This window comes from Eublepharis macularius, chromosome 10 (genome assembly GCF_028583425.1).
Source record: "Eublepharis macularius isolate TG4126 chromosome 10, MPM_Emac_v1.0, whole genome shotgun sequence".
NCBI classification, from domain to species: domain Eukaryota; kingdom Metazoa; phylum Chordata; class Lepidosauria; order Squamata; family Eublepharidae; genus Eublepharis; species Eublepharis macularius.
In genome coordinates this window covers 24,098,348-24,125,784 of record NC_072799.1, presented here as the reverse complement: position 1 = coordinate 24,125,784, position 27,437 = coordinate 24,098,348, and the positions used below count along the sequence as shown (strand labels likewise).

The window sequence follows — 27,437 nt, the reverse complement described above, 5'->3', positions numbered from 1 at the left end:
AACCTTAATGTCAACCTGAGTTGACAAGGTAAAATAGGTCTGAAAAGAGCTTGATAGTATGACAACTTTATTCTATTACATGCTCTCTACAAAAGAAGCAAGCTGATAGCCCAGATATGAGAAAGGTCTTTAGCATTTCCTATAATGTTAATGAAAATGAGTACAGTTGGTTTAGCCTCTGTCGAAGTTCACAGAGAGATTGGGTTGGATCCAACGAACACAAGTGGAACCCCACTCATAAAATGGATGTTCTTCATGTCCTCACTGCAGTCCTGCTTATGCCAGCCTACCCCACCCCCAGCCATTCTCAAGATTCAGGAAATGTCCTAAGATACAGCTTGAGGATCTGCAGTGGAAATCGGGGGACTCACTCCCTGCACTTGGAAGTACTTGGATCCAACCAGTTAATTCTTATCCGTGTATCGATACGGTTTTGTCTGTGAAAGATGCTATGGGTGCATCTCATCTAACTAGTTTGTTTTTCTCTCCAGAGTCAGGAAGCCAAATGCCAAATCCTTTGGTGGCTCTATTCAAGGCTAGTCGTAGGCTAGGAAAAACTGTTTTTGTATGGTTTCCTTGAGCCTGTGTGGCCTCCACCTGGTCATTTCCACAAACTGGCTTTAATATTAACCAGGAGATATTGGTGGCGGGAGAGGGGAGATGTAGCAAAGTAAAACCTTACAATACAAAGCAAAGCTGCGCCGTGCCCGCTTTCATTCTCCATCCACAGCCTTTGCAAATCATCCTATCCAAACTTAAATCCCAAACTGCACATCAACCTCTAACCCCTCGTTTTGAGAGAGGGCACTGAACATAATCAGTATGAAGAGCTACGATGCTCCTGGGGATGATATTTACAGCCGCTCCTGAATTTCACTTCCTTAAAGGAAAGATGCTTTCCCCATCTATCACTTGAACAGCTGCAACATGGAGACCAGAAACCCACCTTCCTTAAGCACTGGCAGGGCAACTCCAACTAAAACGGGGAGGGGGGAGAGGAATCCTATACGCAGCCTATGCTTCGAAGGTCAATCTTGGTTCTCAGCTTTTCACATGTCACAGCTAAACCATTGAAGCATCACTCACGGTGAGTGTTGGGGGTGCGGGTTCCCCCACCTCTTTTTTTTTTTTTTGCTGATCAAATATGGGAAAGTGTTTTGTTCGATTTTGATCTCCCTTATTGCTGTATCTTCTATGCAATTCCTTTTTCTAAAGAATTACTAACAGAAAAAGTGCTAGCCATTGCATTCTTTGTATTGCTATACAGTGGAGGTGTAGTTTACTAGTTCAGAGTGTGCCTCTTTCCCCCTTCTCCCCTTTTTTCTTCTGCCCTCTGTTTGTAAATGCCTGCATTTATGCTGTCAGTCTGACATGTACAAAGTGTAAGAAAGAATTTTTAAACAGGTTATAAATTATATTTATAAGCAAGTGAAAAAAAAATCCCATGTGTGTCCTTTCATTTAGTTACGGGAAAAGCCTCTTCAGATTCCTTTGTCTGTCAGAAAAGAGTTTACTGCTTCTTTTTTTCCTCCACCAAGGAGTTCCTTTAGCATACAAATCAATGTCTGAGTCTCATTTCCAAGACAGACTGTAACTGCAAAGACCTGCCTTACCGAAAGGTGCAACATGTCTCAAGTTTCAAGGAGACTTCAGCGGCCTGGCAAGGGTTGGGCTCAGCCTGGGAGAAGCTCACTTCGAATGTTAAAAGGAAAAGACATGCCACAGGTTCCAAACTAGGGCTGAGCATCCAAAATGGCTTTAGGCGTGGTTTTAAGGGCAGAAAGATGGGGGGAAAGCCATGCTGAGTCAGAGCAAAGTTCCGCTCTGTCCAGCATCCGGCTCCCGTAAAGAACCACCTGCTGCCTCCAAAGGGCAGCAATAGCGCCACTCCAGCAATGGCGCTACTCTACCCCCGTAACTAGTATTCAGTGGCATGCTGCCTTTGAACATGTGGGTGCTGTTCAGCGAAAACAACCAGCAGCGGCTGTTCGGCCCGTCATTCATTCATTTTGTTGACCCCTTTTAAAGCCAATGAGCAGCTCTCGCCTCCCTCTTGCCACAGGACAAACTACTTTAGAACATGAACCCACCTATCCTGATTACAATCAAAACCTAAATGTTTGGCTAATCCGTTAGGTCAACTCTCTGGCATCCTAAACAACTCCCAACACTTGTAAGTTGAAAGACAGCTGTGTATTTTTATGCAGTTGGGTGTTCTGTTTAAATCAAAGGAATATATACCAGGAGAACCGTTTCCTCATTGCGCTATGACAGATATTCCAACTTCCATTTATCCTTTACACAAATGCTAAGAAACACCAGCAGGTGGGGGGAAATCTAGACATGAAGGAAAATCCATAAGGTGATTCCTGTAAAGTGAGGAAAGGAAGTGAATTAGAATTCAGAATGATTTTGCTGAGTGGGACGTGGTTCTTCTGGTCTTAGTCCTACCAGGAAGAAAATGGATAGTGGAGAGGACTCCCTCTCATCTGCCCATGCTGACCCCTCAATCAAAAACTTTATGCACACAAAATCCATAGGCAACCTAACCTGTCCAAATGTGAGTCATGCCTCCATCACATCTAATTTGCTCTCTAGACATGTTGCCAAAAGATCTCGTATTGACAAGGGAGGGAAGGTATAACCCAACCTCATCAAATCTTGGGAGCTAAGTAAGGTCCATGCTTGGTTGGGGGATCACCACAGAAGACTCTGCAGAGGAAAGCAATGGCAAACCACCTCTGCTTTTCACTTGCCTTGGCAGCCTCTTCCTGGAGTCACCATAACTCAGTTGCAACTTGACTGCATGTATGTATGTGCATATTTGTGGCAATACAGTGTTCTAAGAATTGGAATAATGCATTTTCTCTCATACTACATCTACAGGAATCAAATAGTCTCTTGACCCTTTTTTTAAAACGTAGCAAAGTAGACACACACAACCATGACCTACCCTCCGTCTCTGTGCAGTGGGGGTACAATCTTTTATGGTGTTCCCCAAACTGGGATCCAATACTCCAGGTAGCTCTTCAGCAGAACTTTATTTTTAATTTCAACACTGACCCCTTGGATGCAAAATATAGTGACAAACTCATTCTATGCATGTGCAAAGTGCATTTCCTTCACCACCAAAATACCAGCCTTTCCACAAAAACCATTTTGGGACGACAGCTACACAAAAACATACAGTGAGGTGTCCATATAAGCCTTTGCTTTTGTAGAGAATGGACTCACAAATCAAGAATGCAGAAAGGGGCAATTTGTTGAACAAGAGTTTGGATTGCAGGTACAGAGATGGCCTGTGTACACATATCTGAGCCCTTGTTGAGGTAAGGAATCGGATTACACTATATTACACTGTTTTCAAAGTGAGGCACAATCCTGAAATGAACTGTTTTTTCCTAGACCACCCAAATCCCACTATAACAAAAAACATGCTCCTTATTTCGTGGAGCAAACTGCATGCCTACAGACAATAATGAGTTATTAAGTGGCTTAAAGCAATTTTCATGCATTTTTAGACCTTTCAATAATGCTTCTCTAAACAACAGCCATAAAGCCCACAATACTTTACATCGTGGAAGGAAGTGGTCATGTTCAAAAGGGTTGTCCCTTTATGATCCAAGGCACCACTGAGTGGTCATACCTCCCGCATTATGGACTACATCCTGACATCGATCTATACAAGGAACTTTCTTCCTGTACCCTATAGGGATGTTTTACATGTAAATCAATAACAGAAGGCAGACACAGTAAGCCCCATCTGTGAAGATCGTTACAACAAAGTAATTAAATCGGTGGTAAAGTACACAAGCGAAGCAGAATGTGACCCGACTTTTTGCCCATAAAGCACAGAGACAAACTTATACAAGTAGGAGAGCCTGGAATTCCACGTCATGCAAGCAACTAGACACAGACAACAGCCCTGACACCCCTAATGCTGTTCCAGAGAAAATTCAAGAATGAACCATAAGCAAAGGCCTTGTGGTTCGGAAGCAGAGACATCAGCTGTTCAGGTAGTAGGTTATGTGAAAAGCCTACTCCCGAAACTGGAGAGCTGCTGTCAATCATAGTAGATGACTCAGTATAAGATGTCTTGTACCTCTTTTTCATAGACCCATCTCTTCCTTCTCAGTCTTGATATTTAGCCTACCACTATTTGCCTGGCTGTGAGAAGGAACTGCTGAGAGCTGCTTACCATTGCTAGGCAACAAGTAGACCCCTTAAAGACACTGTACTGGAGAATAATGGCTGAAAGACAGATTCCTTGTTTTGCCCTTGAAAGAACTGAGTTTGATTCCCCACTCCTCCGCTTGAAGCCAGCTGGGTGACCTCGGGTCAGTCACAGCTATCTCAGCCCCACCCACCTCACAGGATGATGCTTGTGAGGATAATAACAACAAACTTTGTAAACTGCTCTGAGTGGGCATTAAGTTGTCCTGAAGGGCGGTATATGAATAGAATGTGTTGTTGTTATAGTATGCAGGCCTGGATTCAAATCCCTGTTCTGCCAAACAACTCTCTGTTTAATTCACTGCTTGCAAGCCAAGCATCTCCCCCAGGATGGTTGGAGAGGGAGCAAACAGGACAGCACACTGTACTGGAGTGTAATGGCGGAAAGATAGATTCCTTGTTTTAAATCTCCCCCTGCCATATAGGCACTAGGTTTCTTTGGTCAACCATTCTCTCTCTGCCCTTCACATCTGAAACATGTAGATAGTAATAACAGCATATGTTAGAGGATTGTTCTAAGGATCATTGAGATAATGGTCTTTATACAGCTCATAATACAGTATCCCTATGCCTTGCTGAGTTACCTCTGGAAAGACTATGGCATAAGCATGATGCAAAAGTACTGTATGCTCCTCACCCACCTGTCCCTGAAGGCTGCCTGAGAACAGAAATACAACAAATGAAAACATCCCCATTCCTGAAAGTCCATAGCAGGAAAAGCTGCACGTGTTAAATGTCTGTCTGTCATTCAGCTGTCAATAGTAGAGGGCTCATGGTGGGACAACTGGAGGCAACCGTGAGGTGTGTATTCCGCCACCCATATATAATGCTCACATCAACTAAAAGCTGTGGTAATACAAGACAAAGAAATTAATACTAATAAAAATAACTATGCATAAATGCTGCTCTTCTAGACAGATTAGTGTCCCACTCAGAGCTGTGGTCAAAGTCAATGTTATTATCCCCACAATACAGCTGGAGAGCTGGGGCTGAGAGGAGGGGCTTACCCAAGGCCACCTGCTGAGCTCATGGCAGTAGTGGGATTCAAACCAGCAGAGTACTGATTCACAGCCCAGACACTTAATAACCATGCTACAGCAGCTTGGACTGATTGAGAACAATGTGGTCTTATGTATGCTAGTAAATATGCCACATCAGAAGAGAAGAGCTTGCCATTTGGGTTGATCTATTTTGTCCATTATGCAGACCTGTCCTTCCCTAAGCAAAAAAGTTCAGTTGCTATCAAAACATTAGTTGCTATCAAAACATTAGTTGCTATCAAAACATTGTCAAAACTGTGAAGTGACTGGAAATAGAAAAATACAATAAAATATAGGAGATAAACAGAAGATAAAAATTGTAGCAACTCGTGGGAAGCAGGTGATAAAATTAATAAAGCACCCATAATACCTACTTTAAAATCAGTTTGAAATATGCAAAACAGTAATGCTACAGGTTTAATACTGGCTTTCACAATGCTCATACACACCACTTTGGAAATCCTCTTAACATTGGCCTAAATAGGGTATCTCCTCTAATACAGTGTATAGAGCAACATGGTAATTGGGTTGAGAAAATGGACTTGGTTATTTCCAAACTTACCTCTTAAGCTTCCCCATAGATAAAATAAGGATGGAAGTTTTATCAGGTTCTGCAAAGCTGAACAAGGCCAAGCAGATTCTCCACCAGTGTTTGTTGTGAACATGGGAAATTTCCACTACATTGTATTGCAAAGAGGTCTAAAGTGAAATGCTTTAAATAATATTTTTTAACATTTGAAGATTAACTTTGATAGATTTAAGTTTCCAGTGCCACATCAGAATATGCCACATCAGAAGAGAAGAGCTGCATTACACTGTTGGTAGTGATGGGATTAATCCCTTGACATCCATGGACCTTAGGGCTCTGAAGGAAATATACATTCGGGTGAGGGAAGATAGGCAATGTGGCCAGTGTGCCACAACCAACATGAAGTTGTGAGACCCTAGATGGGAGCTGGAAAACCTGAGGGCCTCAAGACAGAGAGCCCTTTTGCACTCAAGTTTAAAAATGATGGATCTGAGCAGTCAGCCCTACAGCCTTCGCACCAGCTTGGAACCGCCCCTTTTTACACTCTCTGCTCCTGATTCAGTCTCACGTACTCTGCTGCATCTTATATTCACTTGTTCTACTGTGAGCTTTGTGGGCTACTGAATACACGTCACTTTTTTTTAAGTTTGAGCATCCGTGGTAAGACTAAGAATCTCCACTCTCTATGTGCTGCCATTTCGAACCCCAACTGTTGAAAGTTTGAGTCTTTTTACAGCACAAGAGCAGCTGCACTGAGATTAACACCAATCCTTTCACCCCCCACTGCCTACTACTCACGGAGTGATCTTCCTTCTCCCCTCCCCCCCACCTTTTTTACTGTTCTCTGCAACCAGAGAAGAGCAATAAAAGAAAGCTGGTTCTACGCAGGGAAGGCTGCAGGACGGAAACGTGTGTGTGTGGGGGGGGGACCACTCCATTTAGCCAGGTCCCAACTGAACGCTTTAAAGAAAATAATCTTCTTAGGTTTGTGTTGGGGAAAGATGCCATCTCCACAACTGTTAAATGCCCACAATTCTGTTTTAAAGTGCTTGACGCCTCAACGATACTACCCTTCAGAAGCAGTAAAAAAAAAACAGATGGGGAGATGAGAAGGGAAGGGGCAGAGCCAGCACCACCTCTGCTTGTCTGGGAAAGAAGCAGAGGAGGCGAGCAATGGGCACAGCTGAGCTGCTACTTGGTTCAATGGTTGCTGCCCAATGGTGAAAGAAGCATTAGGGGAGCTGACGAGGGTGGGTGTGGTTAAATCTGCTCTGGCCAATCAACTTGCAATAGGAAAGGGGGGGGAAGAGAGGCAAACATTTTACACTTACTTTCACTGACTCAAGCGTGAGTCAGCATCTGAGGCAAAAAAAAAGTGGTGATATGTCCGTAGTCACATACCCCGGGAGAAAAGCTAACATAGCCCGGAGCTGCGTCACATGACTAGCTCAGAAGTGTAAAAGGCAGAAAAAACATGGGATGTGAAATGGTAATGAACGCGCTGTAAAAACCGAGTGCAAAAGACTTCCCAGCGTGAGAACTAATAATCCTCACTGGCTCTCCTGCACTGTGCTACTTCCCATTTGGCAGCAAACTAGAGGCAAACATACGCGAAAGCAGTTGGGGTGTTAGAGGGCTACAAACCACATTTTGGTTTCAACTTATGCCAGTTGTAAGAAAGGTCAAACAAGCTGGAACAAATAGTCCATTTCATCTACTGGTACTTATTTGATGGTAGTGAGAAGCAGTGAAAGCAATAGTGTGCTACTCTCTTGTCTAGTCACATGGGGGTGGTTTCATTAAAAATGTGAAATCTGACAATCAAAACATGTATGGATAATGCTAGAGGATTCAAAGAAGCCAAACTATTTGAAAAGAAAGTGAATTTCTTTCAATGGGGAACTGAAAACATTTTATTGGGAGAATGTTAAAACATACATATACCATCTTGAACAATTACAACATAGGCTTGTTCCCTAGTTTTTACAATTACAGTATTTACATATTGAATAAGGCACTGGTTCTCAAAAAAGAACACAAATCATCATCGTAAAAAAATTACACTGTCAACATTTCTTCAAAAGAAATAAGTTGTGCTGTGCTAGCAAATGGCTAATAGTCAGGGCTTTTTTTCAGGGGGAACGCGGGGGAACGGAGTTCCGGAACCTCTTGAAAATGGTCAGGGGGCGGGGCCACCAGCCATGTGACCATTTTCTCCGAGGGCAACCCACTGAGTTCCACCACCTCTTTTCCCAGAAAAAAACCCCTGCTAATAGTTGACAGATTATCCTTCTCCTTGAATCTTTCCCTACTGCACCTGCCATTAACAGAAACTCTACATGTTTTGGTCTACATTTCCCTGAAAACTCTGTTTTTTGCCCCAAGAGTTCTTCACACTAGTGCCCATGTGTAACTATTAACTTTGATGGTCATTGGATGAAGTCTGAAGTTGTGTAGATTCTGAGCATAACAACCACCAGGAAATGAAATCATTAGAACAGCCCTTACAAATGTGGGTGACACTTAACTCATCACTGGAAAATAACTTTCCTATCTGTATGAGTAAATAATTTGGTATGAGTAACTATGTTGTAAAGTCATATGATACTGTTAAACCCAAACCACTTGCAACAGTGGCTGGAGACATCAGCTGCATTCACAAAGCACAAACAAGAAGCAGTTTGTTTGTAAGAACAAATCTAGCTTACTTCCAGACTTCCAGGCACCCTCCCTCTTTCCTTTGGACATGAAGCTATTTTAAAATTTTTGGAAAGAAACTGCAATTTGTTGCAATATCCAAATTGAGATGCTTTAACAAAGTGTGGTTTGCTTCTTACCTAAACACTCAGATTCTAAACTATGGTTTAATCCTCATTGGTTGTTTCTTATCTACCAGCTAGGATTCTAAACCAGACTCATACCATGCAATTTGTTAATGCGATTTAGATGTCACTGCATATAATGCTTAGATGAAGCAGGGTCTAGCATTTCTGCTGTGCATTTGAAGAAAGGAAGGAGGAAATGTACATGTCCACGAAGACACATTGATTTTTGTCATGAACTGGAATTTGTGAATGCAGACGGTCCACTCAGTCACCTACAATGCATGATTTTTGTTTAGTGAGAGAGAAAAAATGGCCCTTCAACTGAAACAAAAAAGATTTTACTCTGCCCGTGTCATCTCAGTGCTAACGTCACTCCTTTTTTCTCATATCATACCATCAGTATGAATTGTCAACTACACATTTTCATAAATAAATAGGTTTCATTTAGTGCTTTATCATCTGCAATAGTTTACTCTCAATCCCTATATATGGAGTAACTCCAGACTCCCAACTCAAAATTATATTGGTGTGTATATATATACACACATGCACATTTAAAAGAAATACAAGCCTGAACATCCAACAGAAGAAAAAGTTAAGTGGCCTACCAGCTGACATCTTGCCTTAATTTTGGAGTCCATAAATGAAACACTTTTGCATCTTGAAATGACTTGGAAATTCAGAAGTTTGGAGCTGTAAGGCCTTCTTTTTAAAACTTTACTTTGCGTTCTCTGAAGAAATCATCTCATGCTACAACAAAAGAAAGCCCAAAATACACAGGGCTCTAACAAAAAACAGATTTTGGTTTAACTTGACTAGTTATTTTACTAGGGAATTAAAAAGTCAGGACTCTAAAGTATTCTTAGAACGTAAAATGTGGACTAATTGTAGCTGCAGTTCTGCTGATGGCAATGCAATCATCCAGTTGGTTAATTGCAAGTCCAGATCATTTTTCATCACACATCTACTTCACCATTGCTAAATCACTTTCCAGAAGTTGCAGTGGCATGGTGAATATGGGATGTGAATTGGACGAAGAGAGAAGCAAGCTTCATCACAGACTGAACAGCAACACAAATCTGTCCACATTTCACCATACTCTAAGATTACCTGGAGATAATAACCAGCTTTTCTCAGAAACCAAAATCCGATTGATGAGATCTGAACAAGCTATAAGGGATAACATACAGCAGGGAAATTCTATGGCAAGGAAAAGATTGTGACAGAATTACTGAGGATGCCCAAGAGTTGTTGGTAACATGCTTGTGTGTGTTCGGTACATCATAGGCTTTTTCTTGAAGACTTTGAGGAAATACTAAAAATACTTTCATGGTTTCATCTCCCAGCACGGAATAATGTATTAGCTTAAGCACCTCCTCATAATTTACCCTGAACTTCAAATTCTCATTCAGATTTTAGCAGGTCCGATTTATCTGAAGTTAATTCAACAGATTTCTGTTCTTTTCTGCTGCCCAAGAAAATCAGGGCAACTGTATTTGGATGAAACGACACAAGAATTATAGCAACATAAAGGGGTAGGATTAAGCGAATTTTAAAAAAATACTTCTATGTTTTTGTTTTGAATCCTGAGACAATTTGGTAAAAGAGAAGTTCCTATGAAAACCTTTCATGATATGGCAAAATCATAAATGGGTCGTTTCCTCTCAATCCCAGTCAGGTCAGAATCTCTTTGGGTTTTCTAAGCCTCCATTAGCTAATCAGCAGTTACAGCTTCAGGAATTTATGGTGCCAGTTGTCAAGAAGTGAGGCACCCAAGACGGAAATATATCTTAAGAAGCTAGCTTTGTGCATGATTGACTTCACTTTGGAACAGAAATGTTCATGTAGAAGCAACTAAGAGCTTCACAAGTCAAATTGCCCTCAGAATAGCCGATATATTATCTCCAAATCAATAAGAATCACCCATGCTTAACAAAAAGCAGTAGCAAGTCTTTTCAGATTCACAAGCAGTTGGAAGGTTCATGACTGTTCTTGAGCAAGGCATCTTTATAGACAGGTTGTTTTGCCAGAGACTATAGAAATTCCTAAACTCTCCTCGGTAGAATGGTAGAGCATGCATACGCCCAATAAGTATCAATATACCTCTCTGAAGTCAGAGTCTGAAACAAGCTTTAACTACCAATTACATTTTCCGCATTTCCATCACACATTTCATACATGCTGCTCTATCCCCAATATTTTTAAACCTTTGATGTCCACTAACCTTGCAAAGTAGGGGAGAATGCCTAATGGCTGTAGTTGTGGTATCCCACCAAGGCCTTTCACTTTTATATGACCTATTCATCCCAGACTTTCAGAATCAGAAGATGCACAGTGACCCCTAGAGGGCATAACATTCATTACAAAAGGCCTTCCAAATGATAATGTTAGTATTTCAAAACCTCATGTTTGCAAGCCTTGTTCCGTGTGAGCGGCAAAACTGTTCAATACCCACACTGGTGAACTTCACACTGAAAATTCTAGACATATTAGAAAACTCCTGTCATGGTTAGCTATGCATGTGCATTCCAGAAACACTTTTTAAAGATCCAACTGGAGTAACATTCATACGTTATGGGCACATTTTTAACTGAAAGACTTTATAGCTGAGAAACCACAATATCCGCAGGGAGAAGAATGCCAGTGACTACACACACAAGATTCTAAAACAAAGCTAGAATTAAAACAGCCCCATAAATGTGCCTATGACTCTGTCACATGAAATTACCCTTCAGTCTCATTTACCACTCATGAGTAACCTTTTGGAAGTGCGGAGGCTGCTTCAGGAAGGTACCCCCCACATTACTAGTGTATGCAGAGAAGCCCCCTCACAATTCTTGGGATTCCAGCCCAAATCATAGGGTACTTCTATGAATATAATTACAGAGAGACAATCCAACAATATACCATTTTTTTTAGGGGGGAAACACTATTTTTTTTTAAGTTCAGGCAGATTCTCTTCTAAAACTGCAGTAGGAATGTGGGCAAGAGCAAAAATGCTGTTGAAAACTTAGAACTTCTTTTGCAATATTTTATAATTCTCAGTATCTTTTATTGAAGGAAGGAGTGTATATTTTTGAAAAACACAGAGGCTTGCTTCATGTGTTCATGATTTTCCTGCCATTGTAACTGCTTATTTTCCAACACCACTAAACAAAGCACTTCCCTTTGTTAGCACTGTTCGCTTTCTAACTTAAGACAACACTTTTAAAATACAACTTTTCAAACAGTTTCATTTATCAGTGATTTTCCTGGTAAATGAAAGGCTAGTAAGAATGTTCAGATTTTTTTTTAAATCAAACCTTTATTCAATCATATTCTTATCAAAATATTGTTTGGGGTAAAAAAAATGCCACAATGGCAGATGGCCCTAAAATTTCAGAAATATCAAGGTAGAGGAAGAATGAAAAGGGACTAGAAACCCATCACCAAGCCCCATAAAACTCCCCTGCTGGTCTGTGGCTTTTAAGAGCTGAGACACAGCAGGCTCTGGCCATATCCCACCAGGCATATCTCCTGCATAAGTGCCTTGAAAATGATCAAGGCTGCTCCAAGGGTACAGCCGTTTGTTCTCTGAGGCTTAGGCACAGGGGACACTGGTGGAGGATTATGTATGAGGGATGCTGCTTGACAGCAACTTCGAATACATGGTCTTTATAAGAGGCACAGTTTGTTTATATCAAAGACATCTAGCAGGTCACTTATCAGCCAGTTTCTATTGTACCTTCCTTTTATTTCAGAACACAGCAGGAACTTGGTTGTGGAGTGCAAAAAGTCAATAGGAAATCATCGCCACTTTACTCTAAACTTCAGATGAGCTTTCTTTTGATATTTTTTTTCTTTAATGTAACAATATAATTCTTTTTGTACTTTGTATTTCAAAGGTTCATTTTCATAAAATTTAAACAATCCAAATAATAATAGTAATAATAATAATAATATTAATATTATGGGCTTTCATAGAAAGCAGCATGCATTATCTTGAAGCAGTTGTTGATATGATCCTTCTCCAGGCTCCCCAAAAGCTTTCTGTGTCAAGGTACAGATGCTTGGCTGAAGGACCACGTTCAAGGTTGATATTAATGAAGGCTTGTCATTCCTCTTCCTGTCTCTTGGAAACGTGAAGGAAAGTCCATTTTTCTGAGTTTTAGCAAAGAGATGCCTTTTGTCCGCTGAATCAGAGCTTAATGTCCTGTGACTCTGACATTTTGGCAAGTGTTTTCTTTACTCGCAGGGCTGTGAGCCGCGAAGCAGGGTTGTGAGCCCAGCATTCCGTCATGAGTTTGCCCATTTGTCTTAGGCACTGCAGAAAGAAAGAACAAACGAACATTAAATTGTTTATTGGCTGCAACTTAAAATTTGAACTTGATAAACATCTAAAACTCAAAATATTCCCTTGTGCATGGTCAAGAAGCATTAGTGGGTCTGTAGTTCTGTGTGTACATTCAATGTTTATAGTCTTGATACATGAAAAGGTCACCACAGTTGGAGGCCTTGGCAAGATTCCCACAGTGCCTCCCCCCCTCCCCCCGCACTGGTTACATGGGAAATAGGTAAAAGCACACTACGTTCAGGAATGAGCCTCCTCCACTTGGCAGGTACCAGGCTGCAACCCAGAAGGAGAAGGCAGACGTGAAACAGTTCTGCTGCTTCAGCTTCACTGCTGATTACAAGGGGAGGGGCTTTGGCTCAGTGGAAGAGCCTATGTTTCGCATGCATCTCCAGTGAAAAGGTACAGGTAGCACATGAGGTAGAAGACTTTTACCTGAGACCCTGAGAGTTGCTGCCAGTCTGAGTAGACAATATTGACATTGCTGGACCAAGGATCTTATTCACTGTAAGGCAGCTTTATGTATGTACATGCAATTGCAATCTTACTCCTGCCAGTTTACCAGCCACTACCCTTTCTGTCTGAGTATCTATGGATGCTGCTACATCTGATAGAAAGAAGAGGAAGGAAGCAGAGGAAATGCTTCTTCAAGCAGTAGAGGATTCCATTCTTCCACAAGGTTCAGTGCCATAGATGAACTAATGGCAACCCCCATAGGTACACAGTAGGCCACACAGCTAATCCAGTGAGCAAGTGAATAGCAGCTAGAACAGTAGCACTCATCATTCACTCACTTGCCTGTCTCTCTCTGGGAGGCAGCTGCTGCCTGAACAAGCAAAGCATTAGCTTCTACCTGCTCTCAGGTTTCTGCTCTCCCTTTCCTTTTGACTGGAGAATGGAAAGCCACTGCCAAGGACCACAGAGGGAGCAGTCTCATCTCAAAGCCAACAAGACAGAGAAAGTAGTGGCTGCTGGGAGGGAGTAGGTTGTGGTGGTTGTGATGGGTCTTGCACCTGCTCAGCGATGCTGGATACAACAGACATCCAGCTAGCTCCTGCATAAGCCTTACCCACTGATTTTGCAGATTTTTTTGCAGGGTAACATATTACCAAGTATGTACACATTAGACTGCACAGGTGTAGGTAACTCAATGAAGACTAGTAAGCCAGGCCAAGGGCTGACTCAGGCCTTGGGACCTCAAAATGGATCAGATTAGGGAATAATTTCAGTCTTAGAGGGCCTCTGAGTACTTACATTAAGAATGAATATTGATGTTTCCTGGCCTCAAAACTGGAAACCAGCATTAGCTGTAAAGTAATGTTTCAGGTAGATAGCCATGTTCTGCAGTAGAACAGCTGGATCTGAGTCCAGCAGCACCTTGAAAGTTTGAAGGAGGGAGCTTTGACTCTCGGAAGTGTATACCCTGGAACAATCTTGTTGGTCTCTAAAGTGTCACTGTACTCAAGTCATGCGGAGAAGAGTTACGTGAGCAAAGTCTGGTCATGTCTTTTCAATGCTGGATTCATATTTTCAGAAATAAACAGGCTGCCCGGCTCTCAAAAGCAGTACTTCTACTTTGTTTGGAGGCTGCACTGCTCCATTTTGGCCATTTCGAAGGCTCACAGAAGACACCATGGTTTCTATTATACACTCACTTCACTGGAATTTGCCACAATTCATATGCGACTACAGCAGGAAGGGACCCCCCACCCAAGTGATACAGCTTCGCAGTTCCCTGTTGGCACATCTATTTATTGCGAGGTGCATGATAGGATAAAGTACAGTCTGTCTGGCCTGATCCATGTTATTCCTTCAGTGTGAGTCTCATGGAGCTTGAAGAAGCAGAGGAACCAGGGCAGGTTCCAGAGACAAATTGAGAAAGGAAGATTTTATAAAAAAAGAAGAAGCTGGCTTGAATAACTAAGCACCGTGCAGCTATAAGCAGATTACATCAAACCCTCTGGAGAGATAAGCCCTTCTTGGGCACACAGTGAGGGCAAGAGCCAGGTATAGCTCACTTGGCCAGGCAGGAACACATGCTACCTGGTGCTTTCCTGCCAAATTCCATGCTGTGTTGCAAAGAACACAACAGAGTGACCTTGAGTTCATAACCATGTATCACAGGATCCCACTGTAGTCAGTGGTAGTTATGGTCAGCAAGCATGTCTCCAACTTAGGGCGTCAGTGCCCCAAACACCAAATTTTTGCCGTCCGCTTTGGTATAGCTTTCTTCCTTAATCCCTCCCTAGGCCCTTCTCCCTACCACCACCCCCCACACTCAAAATTGTTTACAACTCTTGCCATTTAAGTCTTTTTAAATCTAATTGCAGAATACTTAAGCAAAGACAGCTATTCCCAAATCACAGCTGTCTCCTACAATAATAGCATTACACTGTACCACTTAACAAGATTAATGACCTCTGCATAGCATCGCCATAACTGTCGGCAGATTTGTCTGCGGCACATCAATTACGGGTCTACTGATTCCAAAACACAATTTTGCTTCATTATAAATTCTCAGTGGAAAGTGTTCAGACAACTTCCTCCTTCCCCTTAAAAAGAAAATACCAGTACAGATCTGAAAAACCATTTCCTATATTAATTTACAAATGGTGGGAAATGGGAGAGTGCATATGACAGAGAGGCTGATCATGGGGGTTTGTACACAGCATACATGGATGCATAACTATTTTGCAAGGCTGGTATATATAGGGTTGCCAGGTCCCCCTACCCTCCCAGGGGGAGGATGGGCACCTCATACTCACCTTCTCTGTGCCCCACACACGCACAATGACCTTACTTCCAGTGATGTCACTTCTGGCTGACATCATTGTGCAGGTGCAGGAGTGCACATGCGCTTCGCAGCAGGCAATTTAGGCCTCAAACGGCCCAATTCAGCCCATTTGGGGCCAAAATCAGTCTGCTGTGAAGCGTGGGAGCGCTCTCAGGGCAGTCCAATGACATCACTCCCAGGAAGTGACATCATCATGCTGCTAAGTTCCCATGCCCAGAAGGCCCGTTCCCATCCCTTTCCCCCCTCCTGGCCAGGTGAGTGGTGGGGTAGGTGGGAGGTGGGATCCCCTGCTACCACAGTGGGACTAGTAACTCTAGGTATATACCAGATTATGATTTCAACACTACAATAATGATGAGGTGGCTGCTTTTACATGTTGTGCACCTGAAATTAGAGGTTTTCACAGTCACAAATCTTGAAAGTCATCTAGTCTGACTTTCCTACATATATTTATACACACCTACCCAACCACTACGACCATCCCTGCTTGACACGCCCCTACACCTTCTGAGTATAGAAAGATGGCTATCCAAGAGAGGGCCTTCTTGGTTTCACCAAAATTACAGAACTCACTTCCCCTGAATATTTTCTGTGCCTATTCCATCACTGTCTTCCATTGGCAGGTGAAAACTTGTTTGTATCGACTGGAGTTCCCTTAATGACCTCTCCTTCCTGCTGTATGTTTTCATCACTGTCTTTTAATACATGTTTTATTGATGATATTGAGAGCCAATCTGGTGTAGTGGTTAAGAGCACTGGGACTCTAACCTGGAGAACCGGGTTTGATTCCCCACTCCTCCGCTTGAAGGCAGCTGGGTGACCTTGGGTCAGTCACAGCTCTTCCAGAGCTTTCTCAGCCTCAAGCACATCACAGGGTGTTTGTTGTGGAGATAATAACATACTTTATAAATCACTCTGAGTGAGTGTTAAGTTGTCCTGAAGGGCAGTATATAAACAGAATGTTATTATTAATGTTATTTATTATTTTAGAATGAATTTAATAATGTTCTATTTTTATTTGTTAGCTGCCTTGGAGACTCTGTTTGGGCCAAAAGGCAGGATATAAATCCTGGAAATAAATAAACAAAGCCCATGAAGTTACAGTGCTGGACCACGACTTGGGAGACATGAACTCCCACTGTACTAGAAGGAGGACCTCAGGCAGTCGCTAGCTCTCAGTCTAATGTAACCCAAAGAACTGAGGATAAACTGGAGGCGGGGATACAATGGGTCAATGCTAGACCACCTGCTTGCCTTCTGAAGATTGTAGGATCAAGCCCTCGTATCCCCAGTTTAAAAGTTCTCAATTAGGTAGTGTTAGAACCAGGGATCATTTCGTAGAAAAAGAACTGCAGGAACTCATTAGCATAACTCATTAGCATATGCCACACCCCTTGCCACCACCAGAAGTCTGTTATTAGCATAACTGATTTGTACATGCCACACCCCGGACCTCACCTATCCTGGCTATTTTGGACCCAATCCTGACCATTCAGAGCCGAAATTGGGCCCAAAATGGCAAAAAGGGGCTGAAAATGGCTGAAAAGGGGCCCAAAATGGTCAGAATTGGGCCACTGCTGAGCGGGAGAGTGATCCACCACCTGTAAGAGGCCCGATCCTGGCCATTTTGGGACCAATCCTGGCTGTTTTAGGCCCAATCCAGGCCAAAACGGGCTCAAAATGGCCAAAAATCAGGTGGGCAGGGCCACCTGACATGTGGCCTCTTTGGAGAACTACCAGAACTGCGTTCCTGCGCATTCCCCCTCAAAATGAGCCCTGGTTAGAACTCACAGAGATCCACTGCCAGTCCAAGTATGCAATACTGTGCTAGATAGACCAATGGTCCAACTTAGGTTCCTTTGAAGTCATGCACACTGTTCTGAGCTTTCGGTAGGAAGGGTGGGATAAAATCTAATGTTACAGAGGTAACTATCACACATAACAACATCTTGTCCTCTAAAGCTCAAACCCAGTCGGTTCAAGTTTTCTATAAGCTCAGAGAGGAACACAGTATCACAGTAACTGAAATAGCTTGCGTGGTTCAAGAGATCAAACAATTAAGAAGCAACTAGAGAAAGGAGAGTCTAAATACTCAGTAATCGTTCCTCTGTTTAAAAAAAAGAAATCATACTTCGGAGAGGCAACTGTACCCCGGGGGTGAAACAAAAGACATCCACAAAACTTCCCCTGGCACAATTCCACTCTACGTCCTAAGTTGCAATTTTCTGTCAGCTGAGAACTGAAGCAAATTCCGGTGAATTTAAAGCATTTAAGTATTCCGACTCTCACTAACACCCTATATATAGAAACGTGGTTTTAAAGGGCAGATCAATATATTGACATGCTTTTTAAAAAAGGAGAGAGATGAAGCAAATACATTATGACTGTAAATACTGATGCTGTAAAATGTGCCCGCAGCATCTATGTGGTATGTCCATGGCAGAAAACCTTATCAAGGGCTTATATGCCTCTGCTTCTCTCTGGTACACAAGGTGGCCTCTCTTTCTTCCTCCATGTGAGCCTTTCTGACCATTTTCAGATCTGGTATTCCATGAAGCAATTTCATCGTGAACAAAACTGTACACAGAATCAGCCAACAGTGATTTCTATAGTCATGGCAGAAGGAATATGAAGCAATTGCAGAAATCTCTGATGCTGCTAACTGTGTCTGTGCACAGACTAGTTCATAGGCGCACAGGATCCAGGACGCAGATCAGATGGGAAAAAACTAACACACCTCAAACTCATGTCCATGCATGCGTCCTTTCTCAAGCGTTGCCTATGTTATGATAGTTCATATGATATTAGCATGTGACATAAAAGCCGCACGTACCCAGTCAGTCACGGGCTCTACAAGCTGGATCTGCCATAGCTAGGAAAATGAAGGGCAATCTGGAAGCTTGCCAGCTCAGATCTCATCTCAGTGGCATATTCAGCAGATGGCCTGGGACCCAAACTACCCGTTACGATTTGTAGCATATAGGTGGGTTCCCACACCTGCCTTTGATGCCGTCAGTCAGATGTCAGGAGTGGGGGGATTTGTTTCCAAGTGCCAAGGGCCCCACAGTTGGATTAGAACCACAGCATGGGAGAAATGGGCTTCAGTTTGGGCCTTAGGCAAAGGGCCCCCACTTCAGCTTCTTCAATCTGCAATATTTATTTATCTATTTGCTTCATTTGCATCTTGCCTTTCTCCCCAATGGGGATACAAAGCACCTTATATTGTTCTGCTGTCTTTCATTTTATCCTCACAAGAACTCTGTGTGGTAGGTTGAGCTGAGAGTATGTGACTGGGCCATGGCCATACAGCAAATTTCCATGCCAGAAGAGAGATTCAAACCTGGGTTTTTCAGATCCTAATCTGTTATTGTAACCACTACATCACACAAAGACTAATAATACTGATCCATTATTTTAAGTATTGCCCAGTTCTCAAAAATACTTCTTCTTCTTCCTAGGTTCTCCAAGCCTACAGTAACCCCACATTTTTAATGGCTTTTCCCAAATATTTAGTGGTGGCCTTTTGAAAGAGAACTCATAAATCCTAAAATGTCTTATTTATGTACATCTTTGTCTTTGAAGTCATCCAACTCAATCCGAGTTAAACTAGGTGACTGAGAGGGGGGGGGGTCAATCTCCCTGCTTCATAATGAAAGACTTCTTACCTCATCACTGCTCCACCTATTGGGAAATGAAGGCCGTAGCTTCTTCATACACACAATTTCCCTCATGTCTTCATACGAGGGGTCACTGGGCACAAGATCATGGTATGGAAGCTGGTATTCTTCAACAATACCTGGAAAAGATATGTTTGCTAATTACCTCACTATCATTTAACTAAAAGTTCCTGAAGGTTCAATAAATCTGGATGATGAAAATCCAAGTGGAGATAAATTTAGTGGAGCAATAGGTTCATGGCAGTAGGGAGAAGCAAGATGAACACAGTTTTCATGCTTACTCTACTGATCATGTAGATGTGAGGACTCAGGCCAGCATGTTCAGTTAACATACAAAATGGTTGGGTGTAGGGGACTTATAACTAATGAAAAATTTGCATTTACTGAATACTTTAAAAGGCTTAATTTTAAATCACGTCAGCTGACAATCTTCTGCCCCAGATTCCTAACTCTAGCAGATTATAGTAAATCAGCGGTAAAAGAATCACAGGAATCAAAGGCACTCTACTATTATTTTGCAAGTCTTATGGGTGAACCGTGGCACTCTGTGCAGGCCTCAGACTCAGTGAGCCCTGCCCATCTCTAACATTTTTCAGCTTTCACAGCAGTGACAGCAAAACCTAACCTCCTTATTTAAACTCTCTGAGTCTAGGAGATGAAATCTCTGTATTGCCGTTTTAGAGAGGTAAAGGAAAGCTTTGCAAAAAGCTATACAGCAAATATCAAAAGGGTTTTTAAAAAAAACACCAAGGAAGAAAATGGAGGAGATGGCTTAGAAGTGCCAATCTTCTCATCTCTGGAATTAATTTTAAACAAGAACTGCCTTGCTCACCCCTACAGTTTTTCTAATTCTGCCAGCACCTGCTAATGCCTGTCTTTCTGCACTTAAATCTAAGTAATCTCTTTGTTAATCAGGGTACCTAAGCAAAATCAACCCCATTGTATTTCTCCATAAACAACAGGAGAGCTCCTGTTTTAGCAGTTATGTTTATAACTCTGGAAGTGCCCATAAATGAGCTCCAAATTCCCACTACAATTATGAAGCATTGCATCTTTAAAGAGACTATTAAAACAGAGAATAAATCTTTGCAGCTAAATGGGGACTTACAGAAACAGAAAAATAAGTCCCAGCAGAAGGAAATGGAAATAAATAAGTTTAGGGCTGCCAACGCTTTTAAATAGATTAGTGGCTGGGGGTGGTAATAGTTGAATAGAAATAATATAGAGGGAGAGAAAAAGAGAGATTCAATACTTTAACCATTTACCTCCTGAAACGCATCTTCTTGCTATTTCCCAAAGAATGAGCCCAAAACTGTACATGTCGGCCATGATATATGACTGGAAATGATTCCGATTCAGGCTTTCGTCCAAGACCTCAGGAGGCATATAACGTTTAGTTCCTACTCTGGTATTTGGAGGAATGTCCACCTCATTTGTATCACTGGAATACAAGGGAAGGGAACAAACAACAAAAGACACTCAATACATTTTCAAAATGTATCTCCAAAAATCCCAACAGGATATAGGGCGGGGAGGGGGGGGGGCGAAACCTCCAAACTAAACCCATCTATGAGCAAGGTCAAAAGTAACAGTTAATCTTAACAGAAATGTTTTTTTTTTACAGAGAAAGCGTCTTAACTGTTAACCAAGAACTTATTTTTGAAGGCTTACTTGCCTGCGGCTGTATTAAGCATTCAAATGCAGAACCACAACAGAGCAAAGACTCAGCAGGGGAGGCTATGTAACATTTGCGAGATTTCATTAGCATTAAGATGGAATTCTGATGCAGAAGATAACAATCGAGCTTCCTTTAAAGGTTGTATTTTTAATGTGCCTGGTCTCCTAATGCTTCAGTGTTTCAACTATTAAAGGCTGATAGCAAAAAAGCTAGAACAGAGCAATTAACTCACTTGGGAGACGGATCTATAAATAACAGAGACTGTTTTCCTTACATAAGCTTAGCAGAAAGTATTGACATCTTGGTGGATTTTTGTATTATTTTCTCAAATGCAGCCATACCAGCGTTTTTGAAGGCCCAGATATGCAAAGAGTGGCTAACAGAGAGCCTGAGAGCCTCCATGTACTTCTGAGATGTTTACTTTTTCTTTAAACAGACCCATCATGCCATTTAAATCTGCTAGTGAAATTCATGACTGGCTTGACATCATATATGTCAAGGCATCATATAGCCAAGTATACTACCCTGTGCAAATAAAAATAATACACAAGGAGAGGTTTGCAGGGCTAAAGCAGATGTTGTAGATACTGGGCGGGGGTGCATTTCAGAGCCAGAGCAAAGAGGAAGCAGAAGTTGGTGGAGATAAGACTTCCCTTCCCCTGAGAGCCCCTCTCTTGTTTGCTTATTGTATTTATCTCATGTCTTCCCAAGGGGTCACATAATCTGATACACACAATTAGAATAGTAAAAAGTCCAGTAGCACCTTTAAGACTTATCAACTTTACTGAGGCATAAGCTTTCGAGAACCACAGCACTCTTTGTCAGATGCCACAGAGAGCTATGGTTCTCGAAAGCCTATGCCTCAATAAAGTTGGTTAGTCTTAAAGGTGCTACTGGACTTTTTACTATTTTGCAACTACAGACTAACACGGCTAACTCCTCTGGATCTATGGCCTTTAGACTAATCACTTGATACAACTTCCTAGGCCTGTTTCACTTCAAAATGCACAGGGGGACTGTTTTGTCCATGTAAAATATCTCTTGTGTGTACAAAACTAGCTCAAGATTGAGATAGGTTCTAAAAAGGGTTTATTGAGAGATGGGTCCATTTCAAAGCACATCTGAGCCTGGAAGTCAGCATTTAATCCCATACCTGAACTACTGCCCATATGTATACTACAGGAAACAGCATACAAGGGCAGTGAGCCGCGGCACTTTTGGATATGGGATTTTTATTTTATTTGTATATTGAAGGTCATTCAGTCATGAGAGCTGATACCTGCAAAGTGAAGCAGTGTGACCTGAAAACGGATGTATAACCTTTTCTACAAGCCTCACTTTGAAGGAGGTTTAGGTGAACTTCAGTAAATTATGCCTGTTTTAAATTTCAGCCTGCTCCCACCCACCCACCCCAAGTTGTTCAGGCAGCCTCCTTATTCACACATGCATTTTCTCCATAAGTTTAAACATGTTTGTACATTAAAAAGTTGCATTAACCTTTAACAAAGTACATCACCACCCCCTGATTTTAATGTGACGCTGAACAAGGCAACAGCATTCTCCTGCAGGACTTTGCATTCGCACAGTGAACGCAAAGGCCGCTCCCCATACAAAGAGGCTAAGCAGCTGCTTTGAACGGGGGAAAGCCTGGTTTCAAAGAGACTCTGGGCAAGTATAAAGTCCCACAGGAGAGTGTGTCTGCCTCAGCTGGGGTCACATTTAATCCAGATAGCACACCTTTAGGGTCCAAAAAGCCTGGAAGGCTTTGCTTTCATTCACCATTGTGAGAGTGAGCATGTGTAGAGAAACCAGTCTCTTTGGCCACAAGAATTAAGGCCTACTGGCAGGAGAAGAGATATCATATGTATTATGCCCTGCCAGTGTGAGAATGACTCCACCGTTTTTTAATACAGGTGCTGGATACGACAGAGAAGTCTGCAAGGCTAGAGGGAGGGGAGGCTGGTGCCTGGGTAACTAAGCTTATCTATCCAGCTGTGGTTCTCCTGGGAAGAGGATATGTGTTCCTGGTGGTGTGAGGTGATGCTGACATAGCTGCAGAACGTCGTCATCCCATGTCACTGCAAGGCACTGATTGGTCAATCAAATCTCCATGAGCTGCATAAAAATGCAGTAAAGAAGTCACTTTTTTCACTCTTAGCATCTGGTTTAGGTCCCCTACTGTTGGCCTTTCGTTCCTCCTGACCTTGCTGAAGTTATGGATGCTTTGACACCCTGGGATTACAACCTGATCTGATGCCTTGGACTTTTTTATCTGAAAGCTGATTAAGAATGCTGTGTGACACATGAAAGTTACTATCATGGAATAGATTGGCACAGTCTCTGCCACTAAGTACACTGTAGGTTTTAGCCAGCTTTAGCATTTTATCTATTTTATTTTCACACTCTCAAAATATAACATTTTACTCACAGTTTTAATAAAATGTTCTTCAAAACCATGTGGTGTTTCTTGATTTCTGGCTTCAGCTTAACCCAGTGCCTAGACAAACTACTTTTGTAACTTTTTTTGTGGAGACTCTCAAGTAAAGTCCAGTAAAGCCTGAGGCCTGTTTAACCTGGGCCGATTCCAGATGACTAACCTTAAGGCGCTTCATGCCGCCCTCTTCCGGATCGCGACGGGGAAAATGCGAAATATCGTGTTTCCTCGCGCGAGTTTTGCGCGACGACGCACAAAACTCGCGCAAGGAAACGTGATATTTCGCATTTTCCCCGTCGCGATCCGGAAGAGGGCGGCATGAAGCGCCTTAAGGTTAGTCATCTGGAATCAGCCCTGATCTGCGTGCTAGGGCTTAACTGGGGTAAATGGTTACCTATTCCCGCTGGGTGTAGAGATGCTTTGTTAGAGTTGAGTTTTCTCCCAGTTCTGCAGGCCCACTCCCTGCCCCGAGCCTTTTAGTTCCCCTCAAACCCTTGACAGCATGAAGCCTTGCTTCAAACCAAGGAACAGCCTGATGCACAGAAATTTTGTACAGGTCCTTAAGCGACCAAGTTCTCCTTGAATGCTCACTGAAGGTTGTTTCAACAGCAATGAATTTAATTTTGCAATAGCTGTTTTAAAAATCAAATCTATGTGCTTACAATTTAATTTGCAGATGATGAAACAATAGCATTACCCAGTAGGATGTGTTCCCTGCCACCACTAAATTCCTAAAGAATCAAAGAACATAAGCAGCCAACCTTCAACTTACTTTTCTGTATGTACTTTCACTTCAGCCTGAAATTCTTTAGTCCAGAACATGAAGAGGCTTACTTACTTACTGTTTCATACAGCCTTGGTTCACACACCTGTCAACCCCCATGCAATTACCTTTAAGACTTTGTGGCAACCAAGCAGGCTCATAGCTAATCATGGGCACAAATCGAAATAGGAAGCAAATTTTGTCACAAAATGGGCCGTTTTGTGCGTTGCAAAACCATGTTTTGAGGGGCTGCGATTATCACAAAATTCACGACTTTTTGGCCTGTTTCGTTCACTTCGTGAACGATTTGTAATTTCAGACAGGCTAGCGCCGATCCATTGATTCCCGAGGCAACAATGGGCCAGACTTTTTGTTACCATTGGAAACCCCAATCATAGCCCATTTACCCTTGATTGGCAGCTCTCCTAGCCATCTGGAGAGCTTCCATTCTGCCCTATACAGGGGGTCAATCCCCTAGGCAACCAAGGACGTGGGCTTTCTGTAGCCACGGGCACACCAATCTCACCCCTCCAAACCCTGTTAGGCAAGTCTGTCAGCCAACCACAGACTTCCTGTTCTGCTCTGTCAGCGTTTTTTACAAAAGGCACCTCTCTCTGCCTCGTGTTTCAGTCCCAGTAGACAGAGGTAGAGGGAGGAGGACCTGTTGCTGGGACTGGAGTGAGAGAGTGTGGATTTGGAATTGTACTTTTGGCTGCTACTGCTGCTTTAAAAGAGACTGAAAGAAGCCTCTTATTTCTAGCTCTTGGCCTTGCTGTGGGAAGGTCTTTGGATGAGGGTGCCTTTTTTCCTCAACCCCACTCTAGTCTCAGGCCTTAGCCTGGCTCTGGGACCTAAGCCTCCTCTTTTTTTTTCTTTGCTTGTCTTTGTTTTGCCTCAGTTCTTTCTCTGCTCTTTTGAGGGCTCACACGCTTGCTGTTTCCTTTGGTTTTGGTTTAGGGCTTCTCCCTCCAAGACCAGTCTCAGGGCCACTGCCTGGCTCTGGGGCCCAGCTTCGTGTGGGTTCCAGAAGGCCTCATTCTCTTCTGTTTCCTTTCTCTCTTGTTGTACACTTGTCTGGTACAGCTCACTTTTGTTTTGTGCACCCACATACCGGAAGTCGTGGGTGCCCCTTAGGGCACATCTCAGGATAACTGGCAAGATTTTGGAGAAACATCCAGCTCCTCCAGTCCACATCCTAAACTCTTGGGACTGTCCCTGCCTCAGTCCACCCCTCACTCCATCTTCCCAGCCCAGCTCCACACCGTGGCTGGTAATCTTCTCCTGACCCAGCAAGTTGTGGTCCCTGTTTCAGTCAAGCACTCTGGCAACACTTGCCTACCGGTCAACATATTGCAACCGTGGCCAATCTGGGAGTGTGGGTGGAGGAGAGCCTGCTGAAATCTCCCCGTGAGTTTGGCATCTCTGGATGAAGGGGGCTGTTGAAATGCCTCTGGTTTTGACAAATCACAAAACTAACAAATCAATTTGCAAAATGGGTCAATTTTGTGGAAATTCGTGGTTCGCGATTCGTGAAACATGATAAAACACGAACCTCTCATTTTGTTTTTTTTCCATTTTATGCCCATGTCTACTCATAGCCAAATGGGAATCAATTGGAACTAATGAACTAACTAGAACATTGCATGTACAAAATTATGACAGTTTCAGCTTGGTAGCCATGTTGGTTTGCACTAGAAGAGCAAGGTTAGAGTCCAGTTGCACCTTAAAAGACCAACTAGATTTCCAAAGTATGAATTTTCAAGCGTCAAAGCTGACCAGGAGAGCTTTGACTCTTGAAAGCCCATATCCCAGAAATCTAGTTGGTCTCTAAAGTGCAACTGGACTCGAATCTTAAAATTCTGACCGTTTGTGATGTTCAAACTAGGCGTGATGTGGGAAATTTGTAATTGGGATCTCCTTTCTTAAAAAGAAAAAACAGAATTCCCATGCAACTGCTTTGGAGATGAGACATGAACTAGGCATGCAGTATTTATCCTTCTACAGTGTTCAGGACACCCTTGCTTCAATACATTTCACAGCTTTAGAGCCAAACTAGATCTTGTCCCTTATTAATTTAAAAATACATATTCTTCTGCAAATGCAGCAAGCAGGACAGCTTTATCAGGTGGATGAACTGCAGGGGGAGAGGAACTCTTTAATTGTTTTCCTCTCCAGCCACTTTTCCTGCTGAAAAACATCACATTCATGCTGCCCTGACCTGGATAGCCCAGGAGAGCCTGATCTCATCAGATCTCAAAAGGTAAGCAGGATCAGCCTTGGTTACTAATTGGATGGGAGACCTCCAGTGAAGACCAGGGCTGAAGAGGCAGGCAATGGCAAATCACCTTTGTTAGTCTCTTGCCATGAAAACCCAGCCAGGGGTCACCATGAGTCAGCTATGACTTGAGAGCAGGATTTCATTTATTTTCCCATGCTGCTTACATCTTGGGCAAAACTTATGAGAACTCACCCACATCTTTTCCCCCAGTAGCTCATGGCTGACTTTTTTCGGCTTCCTCCCTCCCACCCTTCTTTGCAATGTAAGAAACAATACTAACAGCTTACTATATTTATAACTTGGCCTAACCCACATCAATTGCATCGATATCCATTTTATCCCCTTCCAAACACACACCAGAGGATATAACATGGAAGATTTTTTTTTAAATATAAGAATTGTGATATATAAATTATTATGTAGGCCCCAGAAACCTAATTAAAGGATTCCAAATTTGGACCGTTAGCAGAGTCAATCATTTGGCATAGGAAACATGATTATAGGTGGTTATGAGTTGGTTCTGCTGGTTGGTGTGTGTGCAGGAATGAAAATAACAAAAGTGTACACTTGCTTCATATTTAGAAAGAAATGAGAGTTCTTTATTGCAGGAACTCCATACTCTGATAGGAAAGGAGGAGAGACAGATCCTAACTACCCATCTAGTCTAAGGATGGGCATGGATGGCAGGACAAGGCCTGCATCCATGCTGCCAAGATAGAGGGAGGAGAAGGAGAGAGGTGTTGCTTGGAACAAAGCCAGGAAGAGAAGAAGTGAGAAGGAGGAAGTCAGGAGGAGGAAATCCTGAGAACAGGATTAAAGAATACATATTAAAGAATAGTCAGAGCAGTAAACAGAG

The 27,437-nt window shown here is 42.6% G+C and overlaps 1 protein-coding gene across 1 annotated transcript in view; it reads right to left on the bottom strand.

The window, feature by feature from the left end:
* Window positions 1–7,704: 7,704 nt before the first annotated feature.
* BMPR1B (bone morphogenetic protein receptor type 1B) overlaps window positions 7,705–27,437 on the bottom strand; it is a 104,279-nt gene continuing 84,546 nt past the window's right edge. Inside the window, exons 9-11 of the mRNA XM_054990042.1 lie at window positions 20,694–20,869; window positions 19,417–19,547; window positions 7,705–12,930 (exon numbers count right to left, since the gene is read on the bottom strand). Of these exons, the coding sequence (XP_054846017.1) occupies window positions 12,805–12,930; window positions 19,417–19,547; window positions 20,694–20,869 (433 nt within the window). The 3' untranslated portion in view covers window positions 7,705–12,804. The remainder of the gene's footprint in view (window positions 12,931–19,416; window positions 19,548–20,693; window positions 20,870–27,437) is intronic.